Source organism: Rhinopithecus bieti, unplaced genomic scaffold (assembly GCF_001698545.2).
Source record: "Rhinopithecus bieti isolate Rb0 unplaced genomic scaffold, ASM169854v2 scaffold_9690, whole genome shotgun sequence".
Lineage (NCBI taxonomy): Eukaryota > Metazoa > Chordata > Mammalia > Primates > Cercopithecidae > Rhinopithecus > Rhinopithecus bieti.
The window spans coordinates 1,852,470-1,864,464 of record NW_016806622.1 but is presented as its reverse complement, the minus strand read 5'-3'; the positions used below and the strand labels follow the sequence as shown (position 1 = coordinate 1,864,464).

Sequence of the window (11,995 nt, the reverse complement as noted above, 5' to 3'; positions counted from 1 at the left end):
TTTGATAAACTTAAATGTTAAAAAAAAATTTGTAAAGTTCCATTTTCAGCCACATATTTTCTTTTCCTTTCTTTTCTGTTACCTAAGTTCTGAACACGCTTCAGGAAGAAAACTTAGAAAAGATAAAGATTCTCCACAATATTTCAAATAATCTTTTGGTTTTATTTCAAATTTTCAAACCCCACTAAGGGATCAGGAAAGAGATTCCTAACTTCTGAAATGCCATGGGAATCTCCAAATAAGCATTTCATATGCCAGCACATCCTGTCCTCAAAAATAAAACCCGACCTGTTTGAGAGACCATTACCTTCCGGACAAAGTTGACATGGCATTCACCCTTCTGCACAAGTGGAGGGCAGTCTGGGGGCACCGGGTAGCGTGTGTGAGCTTTGCTCTGCTGTGCTGCATACAACACTGCTGACTGGAAACGCAGCTCAATGGAGTTCACGTCCCTGACCACATTGGTAATATCAAAGCTCTAAGTTAAAGGGAACAAACAGACAAACCTATGATGTGGAAGCAGTCTTGTGTGTAAAATTTTAGATAAAGGCATTTTGTATGAAAGATGCATAATATAATGCCAATCTAGGTTTAGCCTCTTTGCAAAAGGAAACACTTCTCTGAAATACTGTAGTATCACTTAGTTGCCCACTTTTAGTTAAAACTAAGCATATTTTCCTACCCAATCCAAGTTTCTAGGCTTTTCTTCTATTTTCCTGGCAGAATGATGGTTCTAGGGAAATGGATAGAGCAAAAAATAACTTTAGCTCTGGAATGTCTGCTCTGTCTACTTATATGTGGCCTTGAACTGCCAAGTGTTTCCTAGACACTTCATGACAACCTGCCTCTCTGGTATGAACAGCATGCATTTCTAAGTCATGAGTTATTTTTGTTTTGAAAAGTTTACCTTCGAAAGGAAAGGAAGATCAGGATATAATCTCTTAATGTAACTATTCCAGAAAGGAAATGGCATTTTATTTTAAAATCATTTGTCCAACGAAACTGTATCACCAAAGAAGGGACTGGCATGTTTTGAACACTTCCTATGTGCCAAGAACTTGCCAACATTTTATATAATTAGCTTACTAAATCCCCACACTAACCCCATGGGGTTTGTAAGGTTTCCATTATTTCACAAATGTGGCAACTGAGAAACGAAGTAACTCATCCAGGCTTTAATGAGCTTGTATTTGTCACATGGCCAATTATGCATTTACTTTTCTCTACTCACAAAAGCAATTAACATAAACACACTTAAATGGTTTTTTAACCTGATGTCATTATAAACTTACATATCTATTGAACATATTGTCTGTTTCCCCAATAGTGACTTCATTGAACAGGATTTTTGAAATTGTATCCACTCCCTCAAGAATCAAATTTACTTTTTGCCATTTGCTAAAAAAAAGAAAAGATTTTTAAAACAAGATGTTTAAAACATTAACTTAGATAAGTATCTTTCTTATTATTTAAGGCCTAAAGAAATAAATATTCCACAAAAAAAATTCTTAAAGGTAGTTTCCAGTGACATTTTCAGAAGTACTGTTTTAAAACATACTTACATTCTTTGAGTGATGCAGTTTATCTTTCTCTATAATGTATCAATAAATCACCATAAAACCAAGAGCACAACTTATAAATTCCAAATATATTGATTTTTTCTAGTTAATACTTCAGAAAGTTATTATGAGAACCAAGTTAGGCTGGGAGCAGTGGCTCATGCCTGTAATCCCAGCACTCTGGGAGGCCTAGGCAGGAGGATCACCTGAGGTCAGGAGTTCGAGACCAGCCTGGCCAACATGGTGAAACCCTGTCTCTACTAAAATTACAAAAAACTAGCCAGGTGTGGTGGCAGCTGCCTGTAAGCCGAGCTACTGGGGAGGCTGAGGCAGGAGAATCACTTGAACCCAGGAGGCGGAGGTTGCAGTGAGTGGGCATCCCGCCATTGCACTCGCAAGATTCCGTCTCAAAAAAAAGAAAAAGAGAACCAAGTTAAATAATAGACATAAAACGTTCTCACAAACTACATTTACTGACACTGTCTAAGAGAACACGTTAGAAAACTATCATCTATAAATGAATATTATGCACCCAGCACTCCGCTAAGCCTTACAGGAAACTGTACTAGTGCCTGAATTTAAGGAGTCTGCAATCTGGTTGGCATTTGGTGGCTGGCTGGCAATATTGTTGAACAACTACAAGTGCTATCAGAGTTCATCTCATAAGAAAAGATTTCGAGATGGAAACAAGAACTTAATGAAGAGAAGAATAAATAAAATGTGTTATATTCATACAATAAAATACTATTCAACAATAAAAAGGAATGAAGTACTGATACATGCTACAACATGGATGAACTTTGAAAACATTATTATGCTAAGTGAAAGAGGCAGTCACAAAGGCCCACATATTGTATGATTCCATTTATATGAGGTAACCAGCACAAGCAAATCCAGAGGGACAGAAAGTAAAGTAGTGGTTCCTAGGGCTGGGGTAAGAATTCAGGGGCGGGAGGAGTGGGCAATGGCAAACGACTGCTAATGGGTGTAACTTTTTGCGGGGGATGAGGAAAATGTTCTAAAATTGATTGTGGTGATGGTTTTGTAACTGTAAATATACTAAAAACCATTGAATTACATACTTTAAATGACTGAATTGTACAGTATGTTAATTATATATCAATAAAGTATTTTTTTTTTTAACTAGGTAGAAATGCCTGGGTAGAGGCATTTCTATTCCCCTTACACTCTTTGCTCTTTGCAGGAACCCCTTACCCCTGCAAAGAGCGAAACCAAAACAAAGAAGTGTTGACAGCATGAATTACTAGGTAATTGACTCATATGTGTAATTTGGGCCGGAGAGCTAAGGAGGAAAAAGCTGGACAAATCCAAGGGGCAGAGAGGTGCGGGCAGTGTTACAGGGACAGACATCATTCAGCTGTATTTTCACAAACAAGTGAGAAGTTTATACTTGATTTGCCAAGTAAAACAGACACTTGCTATTCTTGAGCGAATACCTATCTTGGCAAAATCAATATTCTGGGATGATTAATCTAATGTTTCTAAATAGAAAAGATTGGAGAATAAAAGAATGAAGCAAGAAATTTGATAAGGCAGCTTTGGCCTCTTTCCTGGCACTCATCTTCTAGGCAAAGATGGGAAGATGGAAATGAGATGGAAGGGGCAAAACCAAGAGAAATGTTAGACAAAAATTTGCAAGACCCAGAACAGACTGAACACAGGAAGATGAAGAAAAGATGTAATAAGCCCAAAGCACCTTAGACATAAATTGGAAAATGGTGTTACATTAAGAGAAACAATGAAGCTGTTAGAATATAAAGTTTTAAGGGGGACAGTCAATAGGATATGTTGAGTTCAAGGTGAAATAGAACCATTATGAAAGATATTCTAAAGATTATCTGTAAATAAAAGCCTGGAGCACAGCAGAAACTCCATGATATTGATAACAGTATTCTGGCCTTTTCCCCCTTTAAAAGACTAGTAAATAATTACCAAAAAAAAAAAAAACACATAAAAGGGACGGAAGGATTTTTTTAATTTAGTAGTAGTAGTGGTACCTTTGGGTAACATTCTGCCTCATATGGAAATATTTGCTTGTAATAACAGAACATCACTGAAAACAATACCTGTGCTTCACCTCCTGGCCTCGCCATGTAGTATAGGTCAAGGTCATAGTCTCAATGGCTGGTGAGTACTACATAGAGCAAATGATACATCTACTAGACATAGAGCAAATTATAATCCTACTAGACAATATAATATCTACTCTAATGATTACTAATCATTACTAATTACATTAGTAATTACATTATGATTGCTAATCATAATGTAATCATCAGAGTATATATTATAATATTATAATAAATATATACTCTGATGATTACAAGGGAGTAGGAAAGAGGAAATCTACATAAGATCTGAGTAGGTCTAGATGACTCCATTATAACCACTGGAAAAATGACTCCATAAGACACCATTTGGTGACTGTTGATTAGTAGCACCATCCTCATATACAAAACAAAACATAAATATTCACTTTTATAATACAATATATTCACTTTTATATTCACTCTTATAATACAAGGCTTTCATCTTACTTAACTCTCAGATATGTAACCTAAACAAACAAAACACAGATGTTTGCTTAGACAGAAAAAGAAGAAAAGTTCAAATAATAATAAAAATACACCCACAAACATACATACCTAATTGCAAAGGGGAATTTAAATTCCTTGCTGTAGGTCCAGTTATCCAAAGAGATCCATCTGTAGTTAAGGTCATTAAACCTGTAGTAAGAATCCTGTTGATACAAGGTAAAAATTATGGTAGATGGTTATATATGCACAAATAAATCAATAAAACAAACATAAAATAAATTATTAACAACAGCTACTTATCACCTAAAAATTAATGAACTCTTAGGCTAGTAGTACAAAGAGGTAAGATCGTTAATACTGAAAAATGTGAAAGGAAAATCCCAACAAATTACCTGAAATGAATTAATTCTCTGAGATATAAATAATACAGCTTCATTATTAAAGAAAATGGGTGGATATTAAGATTGGCTTCCCCTTGGAGACAGGGTTTCACCATGTTGACCAAGCTGGTCTCAAACTCCTGACCTCAAGTGATCAACCCACCTCAGCCTCCCAAGGTGCTAGGATTACAGGCGTGAGCCATCACGTCCAGCCTACAGTTTACCTTGTGTACTAATCTGTTTCACTCTCTAAATGAGCAAAGTGGGAGATCACTGTCATGGCCGAAGTTACATGGCCAAGACAAACTATGGTCTGGGAGTCCCAGGTTCTCCTGTGTGGGCACTTTCCTAGCAGATGCTGAATGATGGGAAAGTCTGGGTCTCATGTTTCTGTGTGGTCCTCACCTCACTTGACTTCTGCTTTTTCTGTTTGCTCTGGGCTTCCGTGCTCTCATTGATATAGCTCTCAGTTTTCCATTGGTCCATATCCCATTCTGCCTTGGACACTTTTGCTTCTTGCTGCTCACTGATGAAACAGGAGGTCTGTCCTGGAGATGAGCTTGGTACAGGCCAACTGCACGTGGGTCTCAGAGCAGTCCCTCTTCAAGGTCCAGATAACATGAGAAATGAGTCTTCTCACATCATTGTTGGGGATGAGGGGCCATAGTTGCTGGTTTAGCTAAATTTCAAACTGATCACCTGGGGATAAGAGCAGTGGGTAACTGAAGCATTTGGGCTCGGGGGACAGGCCAGTGCCCATGTTGTTGTATTCCCATTGTGTTTCACAGTCTTCTCTAAGTTGAACACGGTGCCAACAGAATCTGCCTCAGGTGGATGGTTGTAGGTTGTGTTTTCAGAGACGGTGCCTTCTGGCATAGTAGTATTCTCCATAAAAATGCTTTGTTCAAAGGCATTTCTTGCAGTGGCATTTTAAAATGCTCTGATGGAGCAAAACTTCCAGAAAAGATTTTCCTGAAGACTTGGGTCTCCTAAAGATGAAAAAGCCCCTTGTGAAGGGCCATTTATGAGGCTCTTCGCTGCAGAGAATGGAGGTGTCTTTGCGAGCAAAGTCTATTGAGACAACTTTTCTGAAATGTACAATTAGTTTTAACTCAACTTTGCATTTTCTAAAACCAAAATGGGTAAGTCTTTCAATCTGTTTCTGACCTCAGGCAGGGCTTTTGCAGGGGTGGAGGCAGAAGGCACGCCCATGGAGAAGGGTTTCAGCAAAGAGGAGACTGCTGCCTTATGCTCTTGGGTGAATGAAGGCTTGATATAGATGGCGTTTCCTGCTAACTTCTCATGCCCCTGTTCTGTGTGAGGCCGTTCCAGCTCCCTTGGACCTGGACTCCAGAGCCTTTTTTCTTTGGCAGCACTCTCCACAAATGCCCAGGCACCCTGTTCCCTCCTGTTGCTCTGCTTTCCCACCTCTTTGAAGTGACTTTTCTGGATGCTCCTTGGGCCCATGAGGATTCTCTTCGCTCTCTGCAGGCTTTTGCCTACACTTTGAATCTTAGCCAGGCTGTTTTCCTGTGGTTGGACAGTTCCTAATTTCATGAGTTGTTGGATGCAGGCTGAAGAGAGGGGCTCTTTGTATGGTTATTCAGAATACCCATCTTTCACATTTGAAAAAAACAGGTAACTATAAGGTTAGCTATTGGCAGAGCTGAGCTTTTATTTTGGACAAAAAAAAAAAAAAAAAAAAAAAAGCAGTTGAATTGTTTTGTAGCCCAAGGCATGGGCATGGGGGGTGCCCAGGTAGTGAACTCCCCTGTGGGTAGACTGAGGGCTAGGGCTGGGCCTCAGGTGGGTCTCCGGTTCCCTGTGCTACTCTTCCGCTCTCTGGGAGAGCGGCAGGAGGGTCAGGCTGGGAGGGGCTGCCGCAGCTGTTCACTTGGGCAGGATGTCAGAGGACTAGGACACCAGCTTCCCATCATGGGTCTTGATCTTCTTCACAACCACAGCCCTGGTGGTGCTGGTGCAGCTGAAGGAGGTGGAGCCCACGCCAGAGCCAAAGTGGGGCTTGTGAGGCCCCATAGGTCGAGTTCAGACCACCTGCATAACCGCTGGTGGTCTTCGTATAGATAATCATGTTCTGCATCCCAGACTCCAGCCGGCTCTCCTCGCCCTCCAGCAGCTTCCTGTAGTTGGCTATCTCGATGTCCAGAGCCAGCTTGACGTTCATCAGCTCCTGGTACTCAAGCAGCTGCCACGCCATGTCCTGCTTGGCCCGCTGCAGGGAGACCTCCAGCTCGGACAGCTTGGCATTGGCATCCTTAACGACCAGCTCCCCACGCTGCTCGGCATCTGCAATGAGGGCCTCCAGGGAAGCCCTGTGGCCTTTAAGGCCCTCAGTCTCAGCCTGGAGTCGGCTGATGTTCCGGTTCATCTTGGAAATTTCAGTCTCTATACACCACAGGTCATCCTTGTGCTTCCCAGCCAGCGTCTGCAGCTCCTCATACTTGATCTGGTACATGCTCTCAGCTTGGCCTGGCTGCAGTTGGCGATCTCCTCATATGGCGCCTTGACCTCAGAAATGATGCTGTTCATGCCCAGGGAGCGATTGTTGTCCATGGACAGCACCACAGATATGTCCGAGATCGGGGACTGCAGCTCCCAGATCTCCTCTTCATATAGCTGCTTGAGGAAATTGATCTCATCAGGCAGCCCTTCCAGGCGAGACTCCAGCTCTACCTTGTTCATGTAACCTTCATCCACATCCTTTAGATGAGGACAATTTCATTCTCCACCTCTGCACGCTTATTGTTCTCATCCTCATACTTGTTCTTGAAGTCCTCCACCATCCCCTGCATGTTACCAAGCTCCGCCTCCAGCTTCAGCTTCTCCTGGCCCGGAGTCTTCAGCTGCCGCCTAAGGTTGTTGATGTAGCTCTCGAACATGTTGTCCATGTTTCTCTGAGCTGTCTTCTCCTGCTACAGGAGGCTCCACTTAGTCTTCAGCATCCTGTTCTGCTACTCCAGGAACCACACCTTGTCCACGAAGGAGGCAAACTTGTTGTTGAGGGTCTTGATTTACTGCTTCTCCTGGGTGTGCACGGCCTGGATGTTGGGGTCCATCTCCAGGTTAAGGGGGCTCAGCAGGCTCTGGTTGACCGTGATGGCAGTGATGCCTCCCATGCCACTGGCCCCACCATAGCCTTCACCCAGGCCACGCCGGAAGCTGCTGCTGCCCACTCGGGAAAAGCTCGAGGAGCTTATGTGGTCACCAGGCCCACTCGTGTAGGAGTGGCTGCTAAAGGCCTGGGGCCCAGAGGTGGACACCTTGTAGGACTTCTGGGTCACCCTGACGGACATGGTGAAGGCAGAAGTGGGGGCAGGAAGGTCGAACCAGATGGAGATCCCAGAAGGAGCAGAGAAGCTGCTTCTTGGTCTTGTCAGTTAACTTTACCACATATCATCTCATGACTGGTATGTGATGTTTCTCGTGATTTATCCACGTTTCTTGTGACCTTCCCTGTGCCACCTGGAGGGTTGTAAGCAGAGTTTGCTTAGTGTAGCAAGTCTGGTGACCTTGCTGTGGCACCTAGATAAGGGTTCAGGAATGCAGTTGCAGAGTATTCAGGGTAAGGGTCAGCTGCACTACGGCGGGGAGGCGGTTCCTGGGGCAGCTTGTCCCTAACAGTAACAACATTGNAAAAAAAAAGCAGTTGAATTGTTTTGTAGCCCAAGGCATGGGCATGGGGGGTGCCCAGGTAGTGAACTCCCCTGTGGGTAGACTGAGGGCTAGGGCTGGGCCTCAGGTGGGTCTCCGGTTCCCTGTGCTACTCTTCCGCTCTCTGGGAGAGCGGCAGGAGGGTCAGGCTGGGAGGGGCTGCCGCAGCTGTTCACTTGGGCAGGATGTCAGAGGACTAGGACACCAGCTTCCCATCATGGGTCTTGATCTTCTTCACAACCACAGCCCTGGTGGTGCTGGTGCAGCTGAAGGAGGTGGAGCCCACGCCAGAGCCAAAGTGGGGGCTTGTGAGGCCCCCATAGGTCGAGTTCAGACCACCTGCATAACCGCTGGTGGTCTTCGTATAGATAATCATGTTCTGCATCCCAGACTCCAGCCGGCTCTCCTCGCCCTCCAGCAGCTTCCTGTAGTTGGCTATCTCGATGTCCAGAGCCAGCTTGACGTTCATCAGCTCCTGGTACTCAAGCAGCTGCCACGCCATGTCCTGCTTGGCCCGCTGCAGGGAGACCTCCAGCTCGGACAGCTTGGCATTGGCATCCTTAACGACCAGCTCCCCACGCTGCTCGGCATCTGCAATGAGGGCCTCCAGGGAAGCCCTGTGGCCTTTAAGGCCCTCAGTCTCAGCCTGGAGTCGGCTGATGTTCCGGTTCATCTTGGAAATTTCAGTCTCTATACACCACAGGTCATCCTTGTGCTTCCCAGCCAGCGTCTGCAGCTCCTCATACTTGATCTGGTACATGCTCTCAGCTTGGCCTGGCTGCAGTTGGCGATCTCCTCATATGGCGCCTTGACCTCAGAAATGATGCTGTTCATGCCCAGGGAGCGATTGTTGTCCATGGACAGCACCACAGATATGTCCGAGATCGGGGACTGCAGCTCCCAGATCTCCTCTTCATATAGCTGCTTGAGGAAATTGATCTCATCAGGCAGCCCTTCCAGGCGAGACTCCAGCTCTACCTTGTTCATGTAACCTTCATCCACATCCTTTAGATGAGGACAATTTCATTCTCCACCTCTGCACGCTTATTGTTCTCATCCTCATACTTGTTCTTGAAGTCCTCCACCATCCCCTGCATGTTACCAAGCTCCGCCTCCAGCTTCAGCTTCTCCTGGCCCGGAGTCTTCAGCTGCCGCCTAAGGTTGTTGATGTAGCTCTCGAACATGTTGTCCATGTTTCTCTGAGCTGTCTTCTCCTGCTACAGGAGGCTCCACTTAGTCTTCAGCATCCTGTTCTGCTACTCCAGGAACCACACCTTGTCCACGAAGGAGGCAAACTTGTTGTTGAGGGTCTTGATTTACTGCTTCTCCTGGGTGTGCACGGCCTGGATGTTGGGGTCCATCTCCAGGTTAAGGGGCTCAGCAGGCTCTGGTTGACCGTGATGGCAGTGATGCCTCCCATGCCACTGGCCCCACCATAGCCTTCACCCAGGCCACGCCGGAAGCTGCTGCTGCCCACTCGGGAAAAGCTCGAGGAGCTTATGTGGTCACCAGGCCCACTCGTGTAGGAGTGGCTGCTAAAGGCCTGGGGCCCAGAGGTGGACACCTTGTAGGACTTCTGGGTCACCCTGACGGACATGGTGAAGGCAGAAGTGGGGCAGGAAGGTCGAACCAGATGGAGATCCCAGAAGGAGCAGAGAAGCTGCTTCTTGGTCTTGTCAGTTAACTTTACCACATATCATCTCATGACTGGTATGTGATGTTTCTCGTGATTTATCCACGTTTCTTGTGACCTTCCCTGTGCCACCTGGAGGGTTGTAAGCAGAGTTTGCTTAGTGTAGCAAGTCTGGTGACCTTGCTGTGGCACCTAGATAAGGGTTCAGGAATGCAGTTGCAGAGTATTCAGGGTAAGGGTCAGCTGCACTACGGCGGGGAGGCGGTTCCTGGGGCAGCTTGTCCCTAACAGTAACAACATTGATTCTACATCTTATAGATTTTTCTATAAGAAATAAGGCAAGACGTAATTTAGTGCGTCATTGATGGCCAGCTGCTCACTCCCAAAGCCTGACAAGTTGATGCCATTGCTGTCCGAGGCCACCTCCGGCTCAATAGTCAGCTCAATGCTCATGTGCTTTTTCCAGGCTTGTAATACCTTTATGAATGCTCCTTCTGGATTCCCTACAGATGCTTCCTCAACTGTCATGTAAGATACAATAAGTCTTTCTGAGTTTCTCTTATAGAGTTTAGCTTGTTAATTTCCTTATCCCTTGTTCTCAAACTCAACTTTCTTGTTCTTCCTTGCCCCTAGTTACCGTAAACAGCCTACCCTCTTCCCATCAGCTCTAGTCAATAACTCACATCTGTTCCCTTGGTTACCTGCACCCCAAATTCCCCTGAAACTGCATGGCTCACACACTCCACCTCTGTCCTCCTCCCCTTCTGTGTTCAAAACAATATGTACAAGTAGCCAATCAGGTCAGCTCAAATTGTGCGATCCAACCCCAGTCCATGGGGGCGTGGCACAGAGATAGGGACTGCATTAAGGATAAAAACCCCTGGTCTCCTTTGTTCTCTGTGTTCTTGCGATCTTGAGTGACGCAAGTGGCACCCTTCTGCAGAAGTAAATTGCTTTGCTGAAAGAATTAAAAAAAAAAAAATTGGCTTCCCCTTTTAAAATCAAACACAAAACCACCAAGGTATCGGCAGAGAATGAATGAAAGACTGAATCTATGGTGTGTAGCCAGCAGTCTCTCACTGCCCTGCGGTTCTCACTCTGCTTTTTGCTGCCACTATCCCAGCCCGCCTCCAGGGGGAATACTTCTCCACTGCCCAAAAGTCAGCACAACTCCCTTCCACTCATTGGATTCATGTAGCATTTCCAGTTATTTTTCACTTCGCTAAGTGAGCATGAAAAGGATCTCTACAGAGAATACACAGGCAGCACAGATACTACAAAACTTATTAACATCAGGTTTCTTATATTATCCTACCTCACAGCAAACTGCCACCCACAGGCCACATGCAGCTCCCTACATGTTTCTGTGTGGCTAGCAAGCTAAGTAAGAATGGACATGTGCCCATAAATAAAGTTTTACTAGAGCACAGTCATGCCTTTTCCTTTACATTTTACATATGGCTGCTTTCATGCTATAGTGGCAGAACTGAGTAGACATGATGGAGACCATCTGGCCCTGGAAGTCTAAAATATTTAGTACTTAGCTCTTTACTGAACACGTTTGCTAACCCCTGCTCAAGATGACTGGCCTCCTAGATGTTCATAGATGTTGCTCCATCTCAGTGTCTAGACCCAAGTCTGCCTCTTCATAAATCCTTAAGTCTTTCTTCTCCTATCCCCTTTCCATTCTTTTTCCACTTTTTTTTTTTTTTTTTTTTTTTTTTTTTTTTCTGAGATGGAGTTTTGCTCTTGTTGCCTAGGCTGGAGTGTAATGGTGCAATCCTAGCTCACTGCAACTTCCGCCTCCCAGGTTCAAGCAATTCTCCTGCCTCAGCCTCCCTAGGAGCTTGGATTACAGGCATGCATCACCACACCTGGCTAATTTTTTTTGTGTTTTAGTAGACATGAGTTTTCACCATGTTAGTCAGGCTGGTCTCGAACTCCTGACCTCAGGTGATCTGCCCACCTCGGCCTCCCTAAGCGCTGGGATTACAGATGTGAGCCACCGTATCTGGACTCTTTCCACTCTTTATCTCCCAGAGGAAGACTCAAGACAGGAGGCAGAACAGAAAGTGGCAAACAAATCTTTTCAGTTCATCTATCCATGAACGATATATAGAAGGAAATTGTGCAGGCATGGAGGGGCTTCCCCTCCTTTATCAGGGACAGATTCAAGTATTTCCTTAAGTACCG

At 44.8% G+C, this 11,995-nt stretch overlaps 1 protein-coding gene and 2 pseudogenes across 2 annotated transcripts in view; all 3 read right to left on the bottom strand.

Annotated features, from left to right (window-relative positions):
* MANBA (mannosidase beta) overlaps positions 1 to 11,995 on the bottom strand; it is a 138,568-nt gene that overhangs the window by 97,333 nt on the left and 29,240 nt on the right. The window contains exons 1-4 of one of the 2 annotated variants that reach the window (XM_017877084.1): positions 4,903 to 5,256; positions 4,226 to 4,320; positions 1,293 to 1,398; positions 308 to 478 (exon numbers count right to left, since the gene is read on the bottom strand). In XM_017877084.1, coding sequence (XP_017732573.1) covers positions 308 to 478; positions 1,293 to 1,398; positions 4,226 to 4,320; positions 4,903 to 4,983 — 453 coding nt within the window. In that variant the 5' untranslated portion in view covers positions 4,984 to 5,256. Of the gene's footprint in view, positions 1 to 307; positions 479 to 1,292; positions 1,399 to 4,225; positions 4,321 to 4,902; positions 5,257 to 11,995 lie in introns of those variants that run through there. The other variant, XM_017877083.1, reaches the window with a different exon arrangement.
* Positions 6,388 to 8,063, bottom strand: LOC108532813 (keratin, type II cytoskeletal 8 pseudogene; annotated as a pseudogene).
* Positions 8,342 to 9,781, bottom strand: LOC108532815 (keratin, type II cytoskeletal 8 pseudogene; annotated as a pseudogene).